Here is a 22,440-nt window from a genome sequence, read left to right on the forward strand (position 1 = left end):
GTGCGACTGTTGTATTCTTCTTGAAGGTGTGTGACAAGATGGCGCTCTTAGACACGTGGGGCTGTGTTGTGGGAAGTTAGTTGCCAAGAGAAAAGTGAGGACGGTTAAGATGTAAATGTAAACCATATACATTTACATCTACATCTTAACCATATATATGTAAATGTAAACCATATAACTTTCAAAAAAAAATGTAAACCATATATATTGGGATGTGAAGGAATGGATCGATCTGAGTTGGTTCTTCCAGAAATCTCTCGCCTTATTCCCGTTTAGCTTGCTTGACGCAGAAGTGAGATACACCAAATTGAACAACGGTGCCAACTCCTCCAGACAAGTAGGACCTATAGCACATCGAATACACCCAAAAAATTCTGGCACGCGTCCGAGCAAATTTCCAGTTACTCCCGCATCGACGTCAAACTCGAATTTTACATCTGGCAACACTATTTGGCATAGCAGACACTCGAGACGATGAGAGAGAAAAGAAGGGGAATGCATGAGAGGAAGGAGGGGAGTATAAAAAAAGAAGCAACCAAGGTCCACTTGTCCCTCCTCTCCTCTCTTCTTGTCGCCCTCCACCGCCACAACCACAACCCAGCCGCGGCTCTCCCGCCCAGCCACCCCCTCCGTCTCCATCACCATCTCCATCTCCATTGCTCCCTCGCCGAGCTCGCGCGCCACCCGCCCGCCCGCATGCGCTCCCACCTCTCCATCCACCCGTTCCACCCACACGAGCGCGCGGCGGCGGATGGAACCCAGCCCCAGCAGGCCGCAGCCGCTGCAGCAATGAGCCGGCCGACGCCCGCCGCCGACGCCGAGGAGGCGCCGCCGGCGCCCGCCACGCCCGCCCCCACCTCCGACCCGTCATGGAGCCGCGCCGCGCGGTACGTGCGCACCACCATGCTCAGCTCCTCCGCCTCCAGGCGGGAGCCGGCGGCCCCGTCCTCCGCCACGGCCAAGACCGCCGACCTCTCCAAGGCCGCCACCTTCGCCATGCCGCGCGACCCGTCCCCCGGCGCCGCGGGCGCGGCGGCGGCGGCGGCGAACGCCAAGGAGCTGCAGGCCAAGACGTCCGCCCTGGCCGCCGTCCGGGAGGCCGCCGCCGCGGCCATCCACCACGAGGGCTGGATGGTGCGCTACGGGCGGCGCAAGATCGGCCGGTCCTTCTTCCACAGCCGCTACTTCGTGCTCGAGTCCAAGCTGCTCGCCTACTACAAGAAGAAGCCCAAGGACAGCATGGTTCGTACGCCTCATCATCGATCAAAGTTTGAAATCTATCATCAAATTTTGTGTTTATTTTTGGCACATGAGAGATCATTAGTTATCTGCATTCTTTTATTTCTGATATCCTGACGGGACTATTTCATCCTAACGACATTCCAAGATTATATCATGCTCTCTGCTGTCTAAATTCAGATAGCACACAGGACCTCTGGTGTGGATAAGCGTTTTTAAGAAATCTGTACATACATATGCAGGTGCCGCTGAAGTCGCTGCTAATCGACGGGAATTGCAGGGTGGAGGATAGAGGACTGAAAACACATCATGGGCAGGTGAGTTTCATTATTATCCCCTTTCCTCAGAACAGGAGTTTGCTCACTGTTACTTCTCTATCTACTCGATTTCCGAACATTGGGCGTTGAATGATCTCGATGATGGCGTCGAAATGTATATGTTACTGCATGCTGCTGCAAGAAACTTAATAAATGTTGTATTTTCTCTTTTTTATAAACAAAAATAGTTTGTTCTATTTATATGTAGCTTGATCCAGAATTGTCCTCATTTCAGTGATGCATAAGTTTTGAATTATTAGATACCCTATGATTCCGACAGTGTGAAATAGCTAAATCACGGTTTTTGCACACCATTATGTTGATTTTATTAAACACTTCATTTATGCAGGATGCAGCAATCACCAAGTAACTTAACACACTGACATTTTTCATTGGGAAATGATATTTTCTCTTGCTGATTTTTCTTTTCAGATGATTTATGTCCTTTGCGTTTATAACAAGAAAGAAAAGGAGCACCAAATCACGGTTTGTTCTAAGCTGAGAGCCATTCAACACCGTTACTTGGTCTCTGTTTTATGCTGTAACTAAAACTTAATTCTCAGATGGGTGCGTATGACATTGAAGACGCACTGGCCTGGAAAAAGAAGATAGAGCAGATAATCGATCAGGTTCAGTAAGGCTTCGTTTGAATGGAATTTTACATAAGTAACACAATTAAATAACCTATCTAAGAGATGTTCAAATTTCAGGAGGCATTTGTTTCCCATCTATTTTCATGTTCGATTGTGAAATAATTGTATTATTTGACAATTAAACAGTAGGAATTATTGATGTACAATAAATTCTACTGTTAAGATATGGTACCCGCTAGCTTATTCCGGGAGAGGCATGTTGGATAGCTTTGAGCCTCACCCAACTGTATTCAGAAAAGAAAACTATGTCTATTAAATGGAACATGCATAAATAAGGCATTGAGTAGCACTCTAGGTGATATCATTTGGATTTCTTAGTCGTTTTATTTAATAGTAATGACATACATACGCTGCGTTTGTTTTTATCGATCATCACATCTCCACATTCTTGCAGCAGCAGGACTCTATGGCAGATAAAAACTGTAAGGCCTTTGCTTCGATGGACTTCGATACGGAACTTGGAGGGCAGTTTGCATTCTCAGATCATGACAGCGCGTATGCGACGTTCCATGTCTTATATTGTCTTATACATAAACCATTCGCTGAATTAGCCAGAAATTTAATTACAAAACAAATGTAGAGCTGAAGAAGAAGAGGAGCGGCTCATTTTGACTCGTAGGACGACTATAGGGAACGGTACGAAGTTACATTGACTACCTGAGTGAAGCAGAGTACTGCTCTGCAAGTAGCATTTTTCAACTTTTCATGCTACGGAAATTCAACGCGTCTTTCCGGTGGTGCCAGGTCCCCCCGAATCGATACGCGACTGGACCAATGAGCCTGATATTGGGTCAAATCAGAATGAGCCGAGTCAATTTTCTTCCAAGAAGAATTGGCGGCTACTTCGATGCCAAAATGGCAAGTCTAAGTTCCTCCTCCTTCTGTCATGAACCCTTTGTTCGCGGAGGGTTAATTGTAACTTGGTGTTGTCATTGGCAGGACTTCGCATCTTCGAAGAACTTCTTGAAGTCGATTACCTTGTATGTCCTGGCAATAATCTTAACTGCTGGAGGGTTACTACCGAACAGTGCCTGAAATTCTGAATCTGACACCGACTTGCACTTCTATGCGCTGTGTAGGCAAGAAGCTGTAGCCGTGCTATGAGGGCTGTCGGGGTAGTGGAAGCAACATGTGAAGCTATTTTTGGTCTAGTGATGAGCATGGATGTGACAAGATATGAGTAAGAGTTTGGCATTTTAAGTCTCTGCTGTTCGAACTACTGACGTGGATACCGATGTTTGTTCTCCACTATAGGTGGGACTGTAGCTTTCGCTACGGAAGTTTAGTTGAAGAGGTTGATGGCCACACTGCAATAATCTATCACAAGTTGCAGCTCCACTGGTGTCCAATGTAACCACACCCTCACATGTTCACATGTTTTCACCATCTGTAAAATGCATTTTTGCATGTCACAAACATATAGCATTTTCTATCTCTTATCTGGATGTGTCATTAATACTGGTAGCATTTTGAATTGTCTGTCAGATTCTAGCTTATATTCTTTCCATCCTAAATAACATGCAGGCTAGTTTGGCCCAGGGATCTTTGTTATGTCCGCTACTGGCGGCGGAATGATGATGGAAGCTATGGTACATTCTTGAAATTCTCCATGTAGCTGTCACATTTCCTGCCTGCAGTGTCTTCTCATTTACAGTGTATTTTTGTTGTTACATATATGCAGTTGTTCTGTTTCGATCTGTCGACCATCCTAACTGTGGCCGGCAAAGAGGGTATGTGAGGGCTTTCATCGAAAGTAAGTCTCTTTCTGACCATCGGCCATCCTTCATTTCATTTACCTGGGAGGATGAGACTCTTCAAATAAACAAAATTAACTTGGGTTCATTTTTTTTTTCCTTTTCTGAACTTCATACTAGTTCAGGTGGTGGGTTCAAGATTACTCCTCTCAAGTGTCGCAACGGGCGGCCCCGTACCCAGGTCCAACACCTTATGCAGATAGATCTGAAAGGATGGTTCCTCAACTACTCCGCTTCCTTTCAGTACCATACATTGCTGCAAATACAGAACTGTGTTGCCGGTACTGCACGCGTGGTTTTTCCCTTATTATTGGGGAGCATATATAGTTCACCAATTCATTCTGATGCTTACAGCTTTAATTTTACACTTACTGCCAGGCCTGCGCGAGTACTTCTCACAGACAGATGAATGCCATATAGCTCCAAGGATTCCTGTGATGGAGAAAATGTTCGATCCATCGGCAGATCAGAAAAACCCGCCGCCTCGTGCAATCGACAAGATTAAACCCTTGGATAGAGACCAAAAAGATGGTAGAAACATGTCAATCATCGAGGAAGAATCCGATGAGGACGATGACTACCAAGTTCCTGAAGCTAACATAGAGGTTACATATCCTAGACCACACTGATAGTTTTTTTCTTCTTCTACCAATTGAGTATCTTAATTAAACCACACTATGAACAACTGTTTGAAGTGTTTTCACGCTTCATAATAAACATTTCCGAAAATTAATGTACAGGATGACTCCAACAAATCTGACAACGACGCTAAGCCAGGTTTGATTACCGCTTCCTATCTGCGTGCTTGCATTATCATGTCTGCTGTCAAGTTCCCAGGGCAGATGCAATTTTTTTTTGCTCTAACGGCGATAGCTTTGCCATGGCAGAAGAACCTCCGGAAAAGATTGATTTATCATGCTTTTCGGGCGTCCTTCATCGTGACCCGGATGAGAAAACCCGCAACTGTTGGACCGTACCCGATAGCACCCTCTTTAAAGTTCGCAGCAAGAACTTCCCCACTGATAAATCAAAGGTCTAAATCTTCCATTTTATGCTTAATTAATTATGAAGAATATTAGATGAAGAGCTTCAACACACTCACATTCAATTTACAGATACCTGCAGCAAGTTATCTCATGGAGCTCGCGGCGATCAACTGGTTTAAGGACACGAAGCGTATGGATAATGTTGGCAGGCAGAGAGGTTGTGTTGCTCAGGTAAACAAGATAATTACCAGAAATTTTCTGAGAATACGCCCTCAGTTAAATTTCTCAACAAAAGCACTTTTGAATTCATGTTTGTTTCTCTCTGAAGTATAACAGAACCACTTTTGAATTCATTACTTTCTTTTCCACTGCTACCGGTTTTGTAGCTTGCTGCTGAGAAAGGGATGCACACATTTGTTGCCAACATACAAGTGAGTGACATTCTTAATAGATTTCTGTGTAACATATTATTCATGTGTTTGTAGACTTCTGTCAAACTTCTTTTTGGTGAAGTCATCAATTTCCTATTGCAGATTCCTGGATCGACCCATTACAGCATAGTGATGTATTTCGTCACAAATACCATGAAAAAGGGATCGTTGCTGCAACGTTTCTTTGACGGCGATGATGAATTCCGCAATAGCAGACTGAAGCTTATACCGGCCGTTCCGAAGGTCTGTTTTTTTCACAAAAATCGTGTAGTCTGCAACTAGTTTGTTGTATTCTTCATCTTCACTCTGACTCATCAAACAAACAAAAAATCTTCAGGGCTCTTGGATAGTGCGGCAAAGTGTCGGAAGCACCCCTTGTTTGCTGGGAAAGGCCGTCGACTGCAGCTACATACGCGCTCCGGGGTACTTGGAAGTAAGTCATATTATTTATTACGTGAAATCCTCCAAATGATGGGCCACCGATAGCTTTTTCCATATCGTGCTTACGGCATTACAATGACCAGTAGAGTTTTGGGTTCATGACATTTAACTACCGACAGAAGTTCATCATCATTATTGTTTTTTTTTCTCATTTTTGGCGAGACAATGCATCTTAACGGATAGGTTGTTTCTGCAGGTGGATGTTGACATCGGTTCTTCTGCGGTAGCCAATGGGGTTCTGGGGCTGGTGTTTGGTGTTGTCACAACATTGGTAGTTGACATGGCCTTCCTAATACAGGTAGGAACCCCAAATGCCAATGTTGAAGCATGGGTATATTTAAGAAAATAAAATCTAGTCTTATCTTATCAATATACACATTATACTTTGCCGGATACAGGCGAACACGTACGAGGAGCTCCCGGAGCAGGTGATCGGCGCGGCGCGGCTGGCTCACGTCGAACCGGCGGCAGCAATAGTTCCTGACCTTGATAATACCAGCAGCGACAATAAAGATAGCAACAACGACGACAACAGCAGCAACAACAACAACAACGGCAGCAGCAACAACAACGCGACTTCCCCGGAGGACGATTCGTCCAAGAAAACCAACTGATTCCGCCGGGCGTGCGTGCAGATTAATTTGTTGATTCTTTTTCGTTTCTTCTTTCCTCTTCCATTAGTCACTTGAGCACTGCACCAACTTGCAGCCTGGTCTTGAGTTCAGAACCTGAGACAGTGTTAATTTTCTTCATCGTTTTATTCGTTACAATTCAAATTTTCTTTTCAACTTCATTTTTGGTGTCTGGAAGCACTTTGATGTAAATTACGCGCGCGCAGAATCCAGATCGATATACGCGCTCGCTTCCTCACACTATTACAAGGTATGTATTTGTTAATATATGTATGATCCAATAGGTGACATTCAGGTTAAATTGCTACATACTATAGACTGCAGAGTATATCATATATATGTATACATTGCTCTGTTTCAAAGCAAAGGAACCTTTTTGTTTGTTTTCTGAGCTTAATTAACAATGTAATGTCCATGTCCATATGCTATGGCTTATAAACCGGACCGGCGTAGCCATCATAATCCTCTAGACTAGACCGTTGAGCCCTAAGAATCATTATCAGTCTATCACAAGCATGAATTTTACGAGTGTTAGAAATAGAGATAGAACTACCTATTGTAATCTCAACAAACTCTATCCTCTCTCTCTCACGTAGCTTATCTCCTCTTCTCTGTAACAACCGAATCTAGATCGATCGGTATTGCCTTGTAAGCCACGACAGGGGCTGTCCTGTCTCATATCAATATAAACCAACGCGGCTCCTCATTGAGGAGTAGGAACGCTTCCATCTAACATGGTATACAGAGCCATCCTCTTCCCATCAATCTAGCTAGAAGCCTTCTTCCCGATCACCCTCGCCATTGCCATGTCGTCCTCATCCACCGTCACCCTCAACCTTGGAGCCCTACCATCCGAGAAACTTACCAAAACCAACTACATCCTATGGAAGGCACAGGTCATGTTGGGCCTGCGAGGAGCGCAGGTCACCGGCCTCCTGAACGGGTCAGATGTCGCACCACCGAAGACGGTGCAGCGAGAGCAGACGAACAAAACCATCACCACGGAGCCCAATCCGCTGTATGCACGGTGGATATCAAAGGATCAACAGGTTCTGAGTCATCTTCTGAACTCTCTGTCAATGGAGATCCTCGCCCAAGTTGCGAGCAAGGAGACAACCTTTGATCTCTGGACTGCCATCACCACCTTGTTCTCATCGCAGTCCCAGTCTCGCATCACCAATCTGCGGATTGCAATCACCAACACGAAGAAGGGTTCCATGTCCAGCAGCGCCTACATCTCCAAGATGAAGAATCTGGGGGACGAGCTCGCAGCGGCAGGACGCCCCGTCTCGGATCCAGAGACGGTGGATTATGTCCTCGCCGGCCTTGACAGAGACTATGATCCTGTTGTGGCAGCTATTGGCGCAATCAAGAATCAAATCACAGTTGACGACCTATTCGCTCAGATCGCGGCATTCGACTAGCGAGTCGAGATGCTCGGCGATGGCCCTGGTGGGGGTTTCAAAACCTCTGCAAACTTGGCCTACAGGGGGCGTGGGCGCGGCTACAGCAGGGGCCGCGGGCACAGCAGCAGCAGGGGGCGCGGCCGAGGCAGGCGTCCTTGCCCGACTCCATCCGGTGGCCACGGCGGCGGCAGAGGTGGCTGCGGTCGTCCACAACAACAACGGCAGCAGCAGGAACATGATTATCCAGAGTGTCAAATCTGCTACAAATATCACCCAGGAGGGGCTCGTGATTGCTGGCACAGGTATGATGAAGATGAACCCGAGGAGAAGAGTGCAAACATGGTGACCAACTCCTATGGCGTTGACACGAACTGGTATGCAGACACCGGTGCTTCACATCACATTACCGGCGAGCTGGACAAGTTGACGTTCAAGGAGAAGTACCATGGACATGATCAAGTGCACACCGCGAGCGGTTCTGGTATGAAAGTTGCTCACATTGGTCATTCAATCGTTAAAACCCCTAAAAAAACCTTGCATCTAAACAAAGTTCTTCATGTTCCTGAAGCCTCACAAAATCTTCTCTCTGTTCATCGATTTACTTTAGATAATCGTGTCCTCATTGAATTCTACCCTTATTTGTTTTTGGTAAAGGACTTGGACACGAGGTGAATCCTGCTTAGGGGCAAGTGCGTGGGAGGTCTCTACCCACTTATATCTTCGTCATCATCATCGAATAAACAAGCGTTTGTCGCTGTCAAGCCTTCATCATCCAAGTGGCATAGTAGATTAGGTCATCCTTCATCAGTCATTATTAAATTTGTTCTTAGCAAGAATAAACTTCCCTTCTCTCATGAGATTAGTGAGTCGATTTGTGATCCGTGTCAACAGGCTAAAAGCCATCAACTTCCATACCCTGTATCTACTAGCATATCTACTGCACCCTTACAACTAGTTTTCTCAGATGTTTGGGGGCCAGCTCCTACTTCGGTCGGTAGATACTCATACTATGTAAGCTTTATTGATGATTATAGCAAGTTTACATGGATCTATCTTCTTAAGAAACGGTCTGAAGTGTTTCAAGTTTTCACAAACTTTAAAAATCTTGTTGAAAGAAAACTAGACACTAAGATCATTGCCATGCAAACCGACTGGGGAGGTGAATACAGGAAACTGAATTCCTTCTTCCAGCAACTTGGTATTTCTCATCATGTTGCATGTCCACATGCGCACCAGCAGAATGGTTCTGCAGAAAGAAAACATCGTCATGTTGTTGAAGTAGGCCTAGCTCTACTCGCAAATGCGTCTATGCCACTAAAATTCTGGGATGAAGCATTCTTAACTGCCACATATCTCATCAACTTGCTCCCTAGCAAAGTCATCAAATTTGAGACCCCTATCACACGTCTCTTTGGCACTAATCCAGATTACAAGTCTCTGCGTGTCTTTGGTTGTGCATGCTGGCCTAACCTACGGCCATACAACTCGCGCAAGCTTGCTTTCCGTTCCAAACGGTGTGTTTTCTTGGGGTATAGTCCCATTCACAAAGGAGTAAAATGCCTAGATGTCTCTACTGGTAGAGTTTATATATCCCGTGATGTTGTTTTTGATGAGTCTATTTTCCCCTTTGCATCTCTTCATCCTAACGCTGGAGCCATTCTTAAGAAATAAATCCTTCTTCTTCCCCCAAACCTTCGGAATTTTGAGCAAGGGGGCGACGGTTGTACTGACCAATATGACACTTCGATCAGTTCTAGTGGTGCATCTATTCCTGTGCAGGGTCATGGAGAAAACACAGGAGAAAATGGTGCTCAAAATGATCAAGATTTGGCAAAAAATGGTCCCATATTGCATGTGCTGGAGGGAGAAGAGGCAGGCGCAGACTACGAGGTTGATCCGGAGCAACCTGCGACACCGCAGCGTCAGGCATCCTTGGATCGCGCGCAGCGATCAACCCTGGATCGCGCGCCCACCAGAGGCCAGTGCCAGCACGCCACGTCGCCAGGCAGTGGGCCGGCTCAGCGACCCACGTGCGGGTGGCCCACCACGATCGGTCTCCAGCCTGAGACGGTCGGCCCGGGATCTCGCACGATCGGCTCGGGATTGCGGCTGCCCACGCGTGCGGATCAGGCGACAGCGACACCCATGGGATCTTCTGCATCGCGCGGGGCTGCGGCACCAGAGTCCAGCGCGAACACACCAGAGGCTACAGAATCAGGGTCCGGATCAGCTACGCAAAGTGGATCCAGAGAATCTGCATCATCTGGATCTTCTGTGGCGCGGTCATCTGCTCAGCAGCCGGTGCCAGCCTCGCGTGTCACAACCCGTCTTCAAAAAGGTATAAAAAATCCACAAATTAGAACAGATGGTACTATACGCTATGGCATGTTATGTGTTGCAGGAGAGCCAACTAGATTGGAAGATGCACTTGGAGATTCAAGGTGGAAAAATGCAATGGATGAAGAGTACTCTGCACTCATGAAAAATAAAACATGGCACCTTATACCTGAGCAGCGAGGTAAAAATGTTATTGACTGTAAGTGGGTATATAGAATCAAGAAAAAGGCAGATGGTTCGATTGACAGGTACAAGGCACGTCTAGTCGCAAAAGGTTATGGGCTGGATTATGAGGACACATTTAGTCCCGTTGTTAAAGTTGCAACCATTAGGCTTGTGTTAGCTATTGCTGTTTTCAGGGGATGGAGCTTGAGACAGCTAGACGTTCAAAACGCGTTTTTGCATGGTGTTCTGGAAGAGGAGGTTTACATGCGACAACCACCTGGGTATGAAAACAAGAAAACACCCCACTATGTGTGTAAGCTTGATAAGGCCCTTTATGGCCTAAAACAGGCACCAAGAGCGTGGTATTCAAGGCTAAGCTCTCAGCTAAGGTGTCTTGGTTTTGTTGCATCTAAAGCTGACACATCACTCTTCATCTACAATAAGGAAACCACAGTCATATTTGTTTTGATATATGTTGATGATATTATAGTTGCCAGTTCTTTATCAAGTGCTACTAATGCTCTACTTCATGATTTAAGTTCAGAGTTTGCCTTGAAAGATCTTGGTGATCTACACTTCTTCCTGGGCATTGAGGTAAAGAAGATTCCAGATGGCATAGTAATGAATCAGGAAAAATATGCTACTGAGCTTCTGACCCGCATGAGGATGAAGGATTGTAAGCCTTCACCTACACCATTGTCCTCTTCAGAAAAATTGTCAGCTTTGGAAGGGGAGCCTCTAAAGGAAGAAGAGATCACAAGGTATAGGAGTGCTGTGGGTGCCTTACAGTACTTAACACTGACAAGACCAGATATATCATTTGCTGTTAACAAGGTTTGTCAGTATCTACATGCACCTACTACTGTACACTGGACAACTGTTAAAAGAATTGTACGGTATATAAAATACACTGTAAGCCTAGGACTCCAGTTTAAACGATCCAGCTCCACTTTTGTTAGTGCCTTTTCTGATACTGATTGGGCAGGATGCAGTGATGACAGGAGGTCAACTGGAGGATTTGCAATATTCTTTGGTCCTAATCTTATTTCTTGGAATGCCAGGAAACAGGCTACAGTGTCAAGATCAAGTACAGAGGCTAAATATAAGTCACTAGCCAATGCAACTGCTGAGATCATTTGGTTGGAATCATTACTTAATGAGTTGGGTGTTAAGCAACGCCGCATTTCCTGTTTATGGTGTGATAATTTGGGAGCCACCTATCTCTCTGCTCACCCAGTGTTCCATGGAAGAACTAAACACATTGAAGTTGATTTCCATTTTGTGAGAGAAAGGGTTGCAGAAAAGAAATTGGACATCAGGTTTATTCCCTCCAAAGATCAGGTGGCAGATGGCTTCACCAAGGCATTGTCAATTAAACCATTTGAGGAGTTCAAGAGGAATCTTAATATAGGATAGTTGAGATTAAGGAAGGGTGTTAGAAATAGAGATAGAACTACCTATTGTAATCTCAACAAACTCTATCCTCTCTCTCTCCCGTAGCTTATCTCCTCTTCTCTGTAACAACCGAATCTAGATCGATCGGTATTGCCTTGTAAGCCACGACAGGGGCTGTCCTGTCTCATATCAATATAAACCAACGCGGCTCCTCATTGAGGAGTAGGAACGCTTCCATCTAACAATGAGTACGAAAATAGTAAATGTAAATACATAGGATTTTACTAATTTGATGCGAGGGCTTTAACTAGGATTTTACTATTTTGTCAATTTCATGAAAACCTTTTCAATTTGTGAACAATTATTGAATTATTTTAAATAAAGGATTTGTTTTTCAAATTGGTGGACCTTTTCACATCCGTGAAGATTTTTCAAATTCTTGAACATTTTTTAAATTTCATAAACATTTTTCATATTCATGAATCTTTTTTAAATTTGTAAAACTTTCAAAATCATGAACATTATTTTAATTTGTGAACACCTTCTGAAATTCATAGTCTTTTTTCCAATTTTGTGAAAAAAAATCATATTTGTTATTTTTTTTTCAAATTCACGAACCTTTTCAAATCCATAAATTTTATTTCATTTGTTTAATTTTTTTCAAATTCAAGGACACTTTCGAATACATGAACGCTTTTTCAATTTGAGAAAACCTTTTCAAATCCATAAACATCTTTTCATTTTATAATTTTTTTTTCAAATTCATGGACACTTTCAAATACGATGAACAATTTTTTCAATTTGAGAACACCTTTTCAAATTTGCGAATATTTTTTTCCATTTCATGAACATTTTTTAAAAATTTGAACATGTTCTGTGAATTCTTTGTCAAATTCATGAATAATCCAGGTTTATCTTTTTCCATATTGCTTAGTCGCTCAATCTGCATACATCACAGGATAGATCCAATGATTTAGGAGTTAATTAAGAAATATGAACTTTTTTCCTGTCTTCAAGATATGTCGGCCATAAGTAAGTACTCCCTGCGTAAACTAATATAAAAACATTCCTCCGTAAACTAATGTAAGAGCGTTTAGATTACTACATAGAGTATAGGGAAATGTTTACACTCGACGCGCCGGCCGAACTTTGGGCCGGACGCGCGCGGGGCGTTCGATCATGGGGGCATCATGTGGCCAGAAGGGAGCGCGACCCCACCTTATCCCTTTGTTTTTTTTACGTTGACTTTGGCTACTCGACGCACTCCCATCCTCTTACTCCCCGCGTGCTTCCCCGTCAACCGTTGTTATCCCCGCCGTTCCCCTGCCCGACTAGACACCGGCGAGCTGCTACCACACATGGCCAGAGTGCGAACTGGAGTGCTCGCCGGCGAGCTGCTACCACACATGGTCGGAGTACGAACTGGAGTGCTCGCCGGCGAGCTGCTACCACACAAGGCCGGAGTACGATCGAACTGGAGTGCCCGCGGCAAGATGCTACCCCGCACACGGCGTGCAAACCATAGCTGGCAAGGCAAAGCTGGAAGGTAACACTGGTGGCTTCGTATGAGGACGCCACACCAACGTTTCAACCGGCATCGTTATTTGCTGGAACCAGTGTCTTTTTTTGCTGGAACTAGACACATTTTTTGCTACCATCTTTTTTGATTTGCTAGACCAGACCAAGGTTTGCTATCACCGTATTTCAATTTTGCTGGAAGCAGCCTAGTTTTTTGCTACAACTGTCTTCTGGTTTTGCAAAGTCCGCCATTTTGGCGACCGGTGACAGCAACTTCGGCCATTTTTGCTACAACAGTTTCAAATTTTTGCTACCATCATCTTTGTGTTTTGCTACATCCATTCATGAGGCCATGGTGCATTTTTACGACTGAGATGTGACCGGCGACGACGACCTCCCCCTGAAAGCTACAACCAGCTGAGCCAGAAGCTGCAACCGTCATCTCTTTTTGCTACTACCGGCGACGGATTTGCTACATTCATCACTGCGGGTCCGCGACCTACTAGGGTAGTGACTTTTTTGTTGCAACCATCCTAAGATTTTGCTACTACCGGCGGGATTTTTGCTACATCCATTATATGTGGGGAAGATCGTGACCTGCGACGGCAACGGCGGCGGATTGGTGCAAACGGACATGGAAAAAAGCTTCAACCGGCCTAGTATAAGTTACAACTGATGGAGAAAAAAGCTTCAACAGACATGACAGAAAAGGTTCAACCCTCATGGAAAAGCTGGAAGCAGGTACGAAAAAAGCTTCAAGCGACCATGAAAAAAGCTTCAAGCTAGAGCCAGCAATGGCTATGACGGCAAGGCTACGATGGGTTGACGGCGAGGTTGCAGGCTGCAATGGCGAGGCTGCTACCAAACGACAGCGGGGGGTGCGACCACGGAGCAACGCCATGTTGCAACCAATGACGACGAGGACCGCAAAACACCCACGAGATGCAGCTTCAACGGCGGCGGCGTGGTTGCCAGCATGTCGACGGCAAGGCGAGCGAGGAGCGGCGTCCTTCGCGGGAGGATAGACACGGGAGATGGGAGTTTTTTCGCGAGGGCCGGGTAAGAGAAAGAGGCGCCATGGTGGAGGATGTGTTTGCGTCGAGCGCAGCCTATACGCGAGGAAGGAGGAGGCTTTGACCTCCACGCAAGGGAGAAGATGCAATCTGGACAGTTATTATTGAGTAAATCGAGCGACTGGGGCTTGACCGGCCGAAACTTTCGACCCGTGCACCGGCGCCCAGTACTGACCTAGAGTATATGACAAACGAAGCGAATGTCCACCTCCACATCGCTCACTCGCCGCAACCTAACCCACCAAGGAGCCACACACACAGCACATCGACAACAAGAGCGCACGCACGCAGCAATGGCGTCTGTTGTGGAGCGCGCGTCGCCGGCGCAGCACTTTCTGGTGGTGACGTACGCGGGGCAAGGCCACATCAACCCGGCGCGCCACCTCGCGCTGTGCCTGCTCCGCGCCGCGCCCGGCGCCCGCGTCACCTTCTCAACCGCCGTCTCCGCCTGCCGCAAGATGTTCCCAGACCACGCGGACGCGGCGGCGGTGGACCATGTCGACGGCGCCGGCGTCCGCTACGTGCCCTACTCCGACGGCTTCGACGGCGGCTTCGATGGCGTCAGCACGGACTACATCTCCAGCCTCAAGGTCGTGGGGGCCCGCACGCTGGACGGCGTGCTCGCGCGCCTCCGCGACGCCGGCACCCCCGTCACGCGGCTCGTGTACACGCAGGTCCTCTCCTGGGCCGCCGACGTCGCGCGCGCGCACGGCGTGCCCGCCGTGCTCTACTGGATCCAGCCGGCCACCGTGCTCGCCGCCTACCTCCACTTCCTGCGCGGCACCGACGGCCTCGACCAGGCCGTCGCCGCCGCGGCGAGCGACCCGTGGGCGGGCATTCGCGTCCGGGGGCTCCCGCCGATGCGCGTGCGCGACCTGCCGTCCTTCTTCGCCATCGCCTCCGACGACCACCCCTACGCCTTCGTGCTCCAGGTGATCCGCGAGCTCCTTGACGTGCTGGGCCGCGAGGACACGCCCACCGTGCTCGCCAACACGTTCCACGCCATGGAGCCCGACGCGGTGGCGACGCTGCGCCACAGCGGCATCCACGTCGTCCCCGTCGGCCCCGTGCTCTCCTTCCTGGACGCCACGGCGGCGTCGGCCAACAACAACAGCAACGACCTGTTCGAGCTGGACGGCAAGGGGTACATGGAGTGGCTGGACGCGCACGCAGCGGGGTCGGTGGTGTACATCTCCTTCGGGAGCTCGTCGACGATGAGCAGGCGGCAGATCACGGAGGTGGCGCGCGGCATGGCGGAGAGCGGCCGGCCGTTCCTGTGGGTGCTGAGGAAGGACAACCGCAGCGAGGTCGACGGCGACAGCGACGAGCTGTGCGCCGGCGGTGGCATGGTGGTGGAGTGGTGCGACCAGGGGAAGGTGCTGTCGCACCCGGCGGTGGGGTGCTTCGTCACGCACTGCGGGTGGAACTCGACGCTGGAGAGCGTTGCGTGCGGCGTGCCGGTCGTCGGAGTGCCGCAGTGGACGGACCAGGGCACCAACGCGTGGCTGGTGGAGCGGCAGCTCGGCACCGGGATAAGGGCCGCCGTCAGCGACAAGGACGGCGTGCTGGAGGCCGGCGAGCTGCGGAGGTGCATCAGCTTCGCCACATCGGATGTTGTGCGCGCCAAGGCGGAGCTGTGGAGGGAGAAGGCGCGCGCGGCCGCGGCCGTGGGCGGCTCGTCCGAGAGGAACCTCAGGGAGTTCGCCCTCGCCGGCAACTAGCCAGCCGGCAGGCCACCTTGCATGCACGCCATGGTCCTGCAAGTCCACAGCATATAGCATGACCAACGCTGCTACACAGCCGACACATTGTGGACGATTTGGAGACGATGCAGCGCATCAAGCCATCCATGCAATTAGCAAAAGTGAGCATCTCACCGTCCACTCCTCCCGTCGTCCAAAGTTCGGCCGACGGCCGGCGACTGTCGTCCGTACAGCAATTTCGATAGCATCACGACGTGCATACGAGACGACTCGGTACAGCAAATAGCGAATGTTTTGGTTACCGCCCGAAATTACTCCGTACTACGTTGATGTCGTAAATAATTTGATTCGACGTTGCATCTGTTAGTATGCTATAATAGTAGTGCTAACATGCTACTAACATATATTAATTCAAAGCCGGACTGTTTTGATTCGACGTTGCATCTGTTAATTCAAAGCCGGACTCGTCGTGAGCCTGGGAGCAGAAAAGGCTCACGATTACAGCATCAACCCACTTACAGGAGCAGAAAAAACAGCTAAGAGATACATGGTGCTCTGCAACATCTAGCTAGCTTCACGCAACCTACAAGTAAAGATGAAGAAAAACTAAAGCCCGGGAGCAGCTTGAAGAGAGTGAAGCCCTCCATCAATCGCAATCCGTCGCTCAGTGACACCAGGGAGGCCTTGAGGAGACACAACTTGCAGATTGGAAGAAACGCGTTGTCAGCTCCATGGGCTGCGGCCAAAACGGATACACCCTTCTCCATCTCCGAAAGGGGCTCCCTACCCCCTCGCCTGGCTCGAGGCGCCGATCCGTCGGAAGATGCAAACGCTCTCCCTAGAGCTAGGATGATTAACCGCCACCGAAGCCACCGGGAAGACCAAACCAGAGCACCGCCAACATGCAGCGCCGGGCTCAACAAGGAGAACCTTGGCACTGAGAGGAACTGCACACGAGGAGAAGCAACTGCACGGCGCGAGACTGTTGATGACAAAGCTGCAATGAAGGAAGCCTAAACGCAGCCTCCAACCACGTAGCCGCCGAATGCCTACCAACGGAGCAGACTCGCCATCGCCCCAAAACTCACCAAAGGCGGCACCTTCATGAAGGAGACGGCGCCACGGGCGTCGCTGTCGCCCAATCTAGATGGATTTTGGCTTTCGCCCGGAAACGAGCAGGGGAGAAAGGCAAAAGGGGGAGGGAAGTACCAAAACGGCGCCTACATGTAGGGGACGGCGCCCGCGGGCGTCGCCGCTGTCGTGGCCGGCTGAGTCGGCCTGGATTTCTCCGGGCACTACACCGCCCCCAGCCCCAGCTTCAAACACGGCGCCATCAGCCAGGGACGACCGAAGACCGGATCTGAAAGGGGATCTGAGCGTTGGAGGCGAAGGCGTCAGATCCAGACGGGGGCCCCCGCAGCCCGGCGTCCAGCAGCCTCCACCCGCCGCCACCTTGCCGCCCGAGCGGCCAAGGCAGCCGGCCAGCACCCGCGGCCGCCGCTGGCTGAGAACGGCGTCGCGCCACCACCCGAGGCCGCCGCCTCGGCTCCAGAGCCCCCCGCGCGCGACGGAGCAGGCAAATCCTCGCCGCCACCTTCCTCGGTGGCCGCGCGGCTTGCCGGCGACCCCCTCCGGTGGTGACGAGGTAGAGGGGAAGGGGAGGGGGCCCGGCGGCGGCTAGGATTGGCGCCGCCCGAGTCGCCCCTGCGGGAGCGACGCGGGGGCCGGGGTGGGACTCCCTATGGCCACTTTCACGCACATCGTTTCCACTAAACACCCTACTAACACATCGAAATATCGAATGGCATTCACATCTTGTAGGGATCTCTGAGGTGGTGTAAGCACTAGTTTGGCAGTTCTATAATTACCCTAATGTAGTATTGTTTGGAAATTGCAGTGCCGTTTCTCGGAATGGCTAGAATTCGAGTGATATCTATCAAATTAACCCATCATCTAAAGGTAGTGCCATGTTGCTCTGCAATACCGAAGGAAATTTTTCATTGAACCTTTTCTTTGTTTCTACAACTACTAGGAAACCGGGCATACATATTGTACTGGTTTAAAACATCTTACATCCTTCCCTCACACACTATGTCTCTAGCCATTGCATTTACACCTTACTAGTGGTTGGGGCTCGCCATTGCGGGCCTCTTTAGAGGAAGGTGCACGCACGTTTCTACATATGCATGCATGCACGCTAGACCGCCAACGGTGTCACCGGCCGTTTCAGGAAGAGGACCTGCCGGTTGACTTCTCTTTCACCGGAGATCCGTGTTGATCATTCGGTGCACAAGTAGGGAAACTCGGGGGAGTCTAGGGTTTCCCCCCACCGCCTCCCGCCAACCCCCACCCCCTCGCCGCCACCGGAGACGACCGCAGGGAAAGCCCGCGCGGGCGCCGGGGAAGGTGGCGGCGGGGTCTTCGGCGCTTCTTCGCGGAGGCCATCGGATCCAGGGCGGCGGCCCCTGCAGGCGTGGCGTGCGACGTGCCTGAGGGTTCGGCCGTGAGGACGGCAAGCCGCAGGCGTGCCAGATCTGGAGGTATTGCCCCCCTCCCTTCCCAATCCCCGGTTCGGGTTGGATCTTGCCGGATCCAACTCCGGTGTGTTCTGGTGGAGCAGATCGGTGTCCGGGGGAAACCTTGGCCACCTTGGCTGGCCGGCAGCGGCGACGCCGCTTTCCTCCTTGGGGGCGCTGCTGAGGGCACCATCTCTCCACTCTGACCCATGTCTGGGTGAAAGCCCAAGATCCGATGCGGATCAGGCGTCGGCGGAGCCCCGTGCACCATAACCTTCCTGGAGGCGACGCCAAGGACATTGGGATCGGATGGAAGGGTCTGCAGGTGAGGGGTGGGGGTGTGATGCCTCCCTTTCGATGGAGCAGTGTTTCGTTCTACATATTCTTGGCGGCGGCTCTTGGCGGCATGGAGCAGCGAAGGCTTGGCGTCAGATGTGTGGTGACGGACACGCGCAGGAGGTCGACACTGTCTGGCGTCGTGGTGGCGTCGGCGGCAGCGAGACCGGGCAAGGCCGATGCAACAGTACAACTCTGAAGATGGATATGTGGCAGGTGATTGTGGCGGCCTCATACCCGGCAGGCGTCCTGGTTGAGGAGCATGCCGGACTGGTGGGTGCCCATATCCGGCAGGCGTCCTGGTTGGGACCTCAGGTCTTAGATGTTAGGTTTGGCTGCGAGGTCTGTTTGGTATTAGGCCCAGACCATCAGCGCCCCTTCATCAGTTAGATAGGAGTAGCGACAGAGGTTGCGAAGATGGTGGCTTTGGTCTTACTGTTGTACGACTTTGTAAGGTCTTGTGTTAATAATTAATAAATTGGCCGTATGCATCGTCCAGATGCAGAGGACGGGAGTATTCCTCCTTTTCTAAAAAAAGGTTTCTCCGTTTTAAGGGGGAAAAACCTCACCTCCATCTCATTTCTTTTAAATCTCACATCAGCAAACTAGCTTAAATAGGACATCTTGAAAAAAAAAGCCTTACTTCCATCTTAAGAAAAAAGGAACGAAAAGATTTTCTGGAAAAGAAAAGGACTGGGATATCTACCCGACGTCAGATTTGGGGCTTCCCCTGAGTGAACGAAGACAAATAGCATATGTTTATATCTTGTACCGTCTAAATTTTTTTTGCCACTAATTATCACTCAGAAGCTATTTATTGATACATAAACAAATCATAGGAACATGGATTTAGAAAAAGCAAGTCATGCTCTAAAAAAAGTCACCATGCTATACTCCAAAAACAAACAAATCACATGCCTAAAACTTATGTAGGTCAAGGCAAGTGTGTAGAAAGACTACTTGTATCAAGGATATATATACACAAATCATGGCAAAAATTTATTGCCCATATGGCAAATGATGTCTGTGCAGCAAAAACTTTAAAATTAGTGGCAAAAATACAGAGGTAGATCATGATAAAATGTGGATAAAAAAGGAAAGTACTTGTAAATTTCCAAGTGCATGGCAAAAATGCGTATTAAATAAGAAAAGGACTTATGGGATTTTGCCATGATATTACGACAAAAATGCGGTGCTCTTTGATATAACATACAAGTCACATGCATCAAAAAATGAACTTGCCATGGTGGAAATAATATAATTGTCATGTAATATAGCAAAACTTGTCAGAGGGCATTTTGGCTCCCAGGTGCATTTGCTCCCACATGAACCATAAAAATAGAAATTTGTTTTTTTTGAAAAAAAATCCTTCTTTTTTGTAGTTGTTCTTGTTAGTGTTGCAAGCATGCTTGACAATTTTCATACGAAATGAAGTAGTAGTCTTTCATTGGTGAAAACAACAAATTTGAGTATAACATTTGGGGGTGACATTTGGTGTTCAATTTGTTTTTTTTGTGTGCAGGCCAACACGCTTAACTTTCTTACCTAAAAATTTGCAGGTAGCATTTAGATGTGACTATGAACACATAAAAATTTTGTTAGTATTTTTTTGACATTTCAAAATCATTTTCCGAGCGCAGGAGCACATGGACCTGGGAGCCGAATTGGATTTCTGAACTTATCATAATCGACTATGAATCATTGCACACTACCTCTTCTACCTACTGCAACTCAAAACTCACAAGTGAGTAATTTTGAGAAAATATAAAATATTTCTTCTCAACCCACAATTAAGACCGTTCCCTCTATCATCACCTAACCATTCATGCATGTGTAGTTGTTGGTCGGCCCCTGTCATGCGTGCATGTAGTACAACAAACAAGTGGCATTTAACGTCCCTAAAAAAACAAGTGGTATTTAACGAATACAGTCTTGTCGTCCTGTACTTGTCATTAGTCTCATTTCTTCATTGTACTCCCTCTACGTATGCTCGCACCCAAATCCATACAATGCAAGCAACAATGTAAACAACATAGACAACATGGATCAGCATCACAATATATCGAACGAGAAATATAGATAGATTTTTCGTCCGACATATATAGTTCATCAGACACACTTCATCGGACCAAAAGACATAGTTCGCCGGATTATACTAGATACAAAATAGACATAGCTAGACGATGCGAAGAGGCGGAGATAACCATTTCATGGCTGGGCCTTTTCCGGTGCGGTCACTGAACCGTCAGTTCATCTCCTCCGTATAGGCGTCTGCGGCGGGAGGATCATCGCCGTCGTCCGTACAGGGGGTGCCGCTCTCCGACACCGGCGAGATGTAGCTGGAGAGGTGGCGGATGGTACAGGACTGCTCCTTGGCGTGGCGTGCCGCCTTGGCTTTGGCGGTCTCTTTCTCCCTCGCAAGGCGTTTCAAAGTTTCGATGCCGAGCCGGAGCGGCTTAGCATTTTTTGCCGGAGGCGTCTAGCATCTGTTTCCGCGAAGGAGCATTGGCGCGGCCTGGCCGGGAGGAGCTGGCAGCGGATGTTGGGGAGTTCGAGCTCCCGCCCGTGTCCAGCACAATCAATCAAATGAATTTAGTTTGTATTCATGAGAGAGGTCACACTGGGCCACGATGACAGAGACCTCAAAATAAATGCGCATGCCAACTAATTAAAAAGAAGACATTAAGCTTGTTGTGTTCCATCATGTAACCGTTTTAAATGTTTGTAGCATGTGGGAACCCAGCTGGAAGAACCTGCTTACGTAGTTATCTTTTGGAGCATCGACGTGATAATTGTCGTGACTTGCTTAAATAAGAGTATATTACAGGGAGTCTTACAAGTTGGGCTAAATGTTCAGTTTGGTGGTAGCACTTTAAAAATACAGTTTTGTGGCCATCTAACTTGACCGGTGAAGATACGGTCACAACATGTGTATGCAGAGGTATCCGTGTTTACGCCCAACCTGTCAGAGTGATCGCGTGCAATACATGTTTGCACAAAGCAACCTTATATTTCTTCGGATTTTTTTTATTTACCGAAAAAACAATCGTTGTACTGCTGTGTTTTTTTTGGGGGGGGGGGGGGGGGGGGGGGTCTACATGTCCCAAACCCGCGACCCACAAATAAAACCTGAGACACTCAAGCCACTACAACATTCATGATCTAGCAACTAAAACAGGTAACAAGGTTTTTATAGCAAAGATAACAAGGTTTATTGATTAGTAAGTCAAACATTTAAGTATAAACCCTTGTATATTATTAAAAAATGTTTAGTCAATACAGATGTCTAAAACTTTACTAAATAAATATGGTCAATTAATCATTTATTTGAAATCTTTAGTTAATACAAACATATCATTACTTTACTTATGACTTGCATTAAAAAATAGGCATGATTGAATATTCATATCAACAGTTTAAATTTTAAATTATGACCTTTTTATAAATTATATGAACGTTAAAGTATAAAAATGTGCATATAAATATTGAAATGTTCGTTTAATTAAAATAATTTTTTATTTTAATTTCACAAATATTT

At 48.0% G+C, this 22,440-nt stretch overlaps 1 protein-coding gene and 1 pseudogene across 3 annotated transcripts; both read left to right on the top strand.

Moving 5' to 3' along the window:
* The first annotated feature begins 664 nt into the window (after positions 1-664).
* LOC125527687 (protein ENHANCED DISEASE RESISTANCE 2-like) lies at positions 665-6,838 on the top strand. Of its 3 annotated transcripts, none has more exons than XM_087527568.1 (22): positions 665-1,242; positions 1,482-1,556; positions 1,989-2,042; positions 2,120-2,185; positions 2,610-2,704; positions 2,790-2,845; positions 2,954-3,067; positions 3,149-3,189; positions 3,289-3,389; positions 3,464-3,559; positions 3,734-3,798; positions 3,891-3,962; positions 4,089-4,244; positions 4,342-4,568; positions 4,704-4,740; positions 4,851-4,996; positions 5,079-5,180; positions 5,336-5,380; positions 5,483-5,623; positions 5,718-5,813; positions 6,018-6,119; positions 6,220-6,838. In XM_087527568.1, exons 1-22 carry the CDS (start codon positions 697-699, stop codon positions 6,433-6,435), a joined length of 2,649 nt encoding a protein of 882 aa, XP_087383694.1. In that variant the 5' UTR covers positions 665-696; the 3' UTR covers positions 6,436-6,838. The 3 variants fall into 3 exon arrangements, with proteins under 3 accessions (XP_087383694.1, XP_048548162.2, XP_087383693.1); XM_048692205.2 differs by having other exon boundaries at positions 666-1,242; positions 2,604-2,704; XM_087527567.1 differs by having other exon boundaries at positions 666-1,242; positions 2,607-2,704.
* A 7,681-nt stretch (positions 6,839-14,519) lies between these two features.
* On the top strand, positions 14,520-16,486 carry LOC147963033 (crocetin glucosyltransferase, chloroplastic pseudogene; annotated as a pseudogene).
* Positions 16,487-22,440: the final 5,954 nt, after the last annotated feature.

The sequence above is a fragment of the Triticum urartu genome, chromosome 6A, assembly GCF_056163025.1.
Source record: "Triticum urartu cultivar PI428250 chromosome 6A, HENAU_Tu73, whole genome shotgun sequence".
In the NCBI taxonomy this organism is placed as follows: Eukaryota; Viridiplantae; Streptophyta; class Magnoliopsida; order Poales; family Poaceae; genus Triticum; species Triticum urartu.

What these genes read in the sequence shown, in the direction of transcription:
- LOC125527687 (XM_048692205.2), top strand. Translation starts at nt 697, where the DNA reads ATGCGCTCCCACCTCTCCATCCACCCGTTCCACCCACACGAGCGCGCG. An exon ending in AAAAGGAGCACCAAATCACG is followed by an intron (nt 2,043 to 2,119) that starts GTTTGTTCTAAG and finishes CTTAATTCTCAG; the next exon opens with ATGGGTGCGTATGACATTGA. An exon ending in TTCTTGAAGTCGATTACCTT is followed by an intron (nt 3,190 to 3,288) that starts GTATGTCCTGGC and finishes TGCGCTGTGTAG; the next exon opens with GCAAGAAGCTGTAGCCGTGC.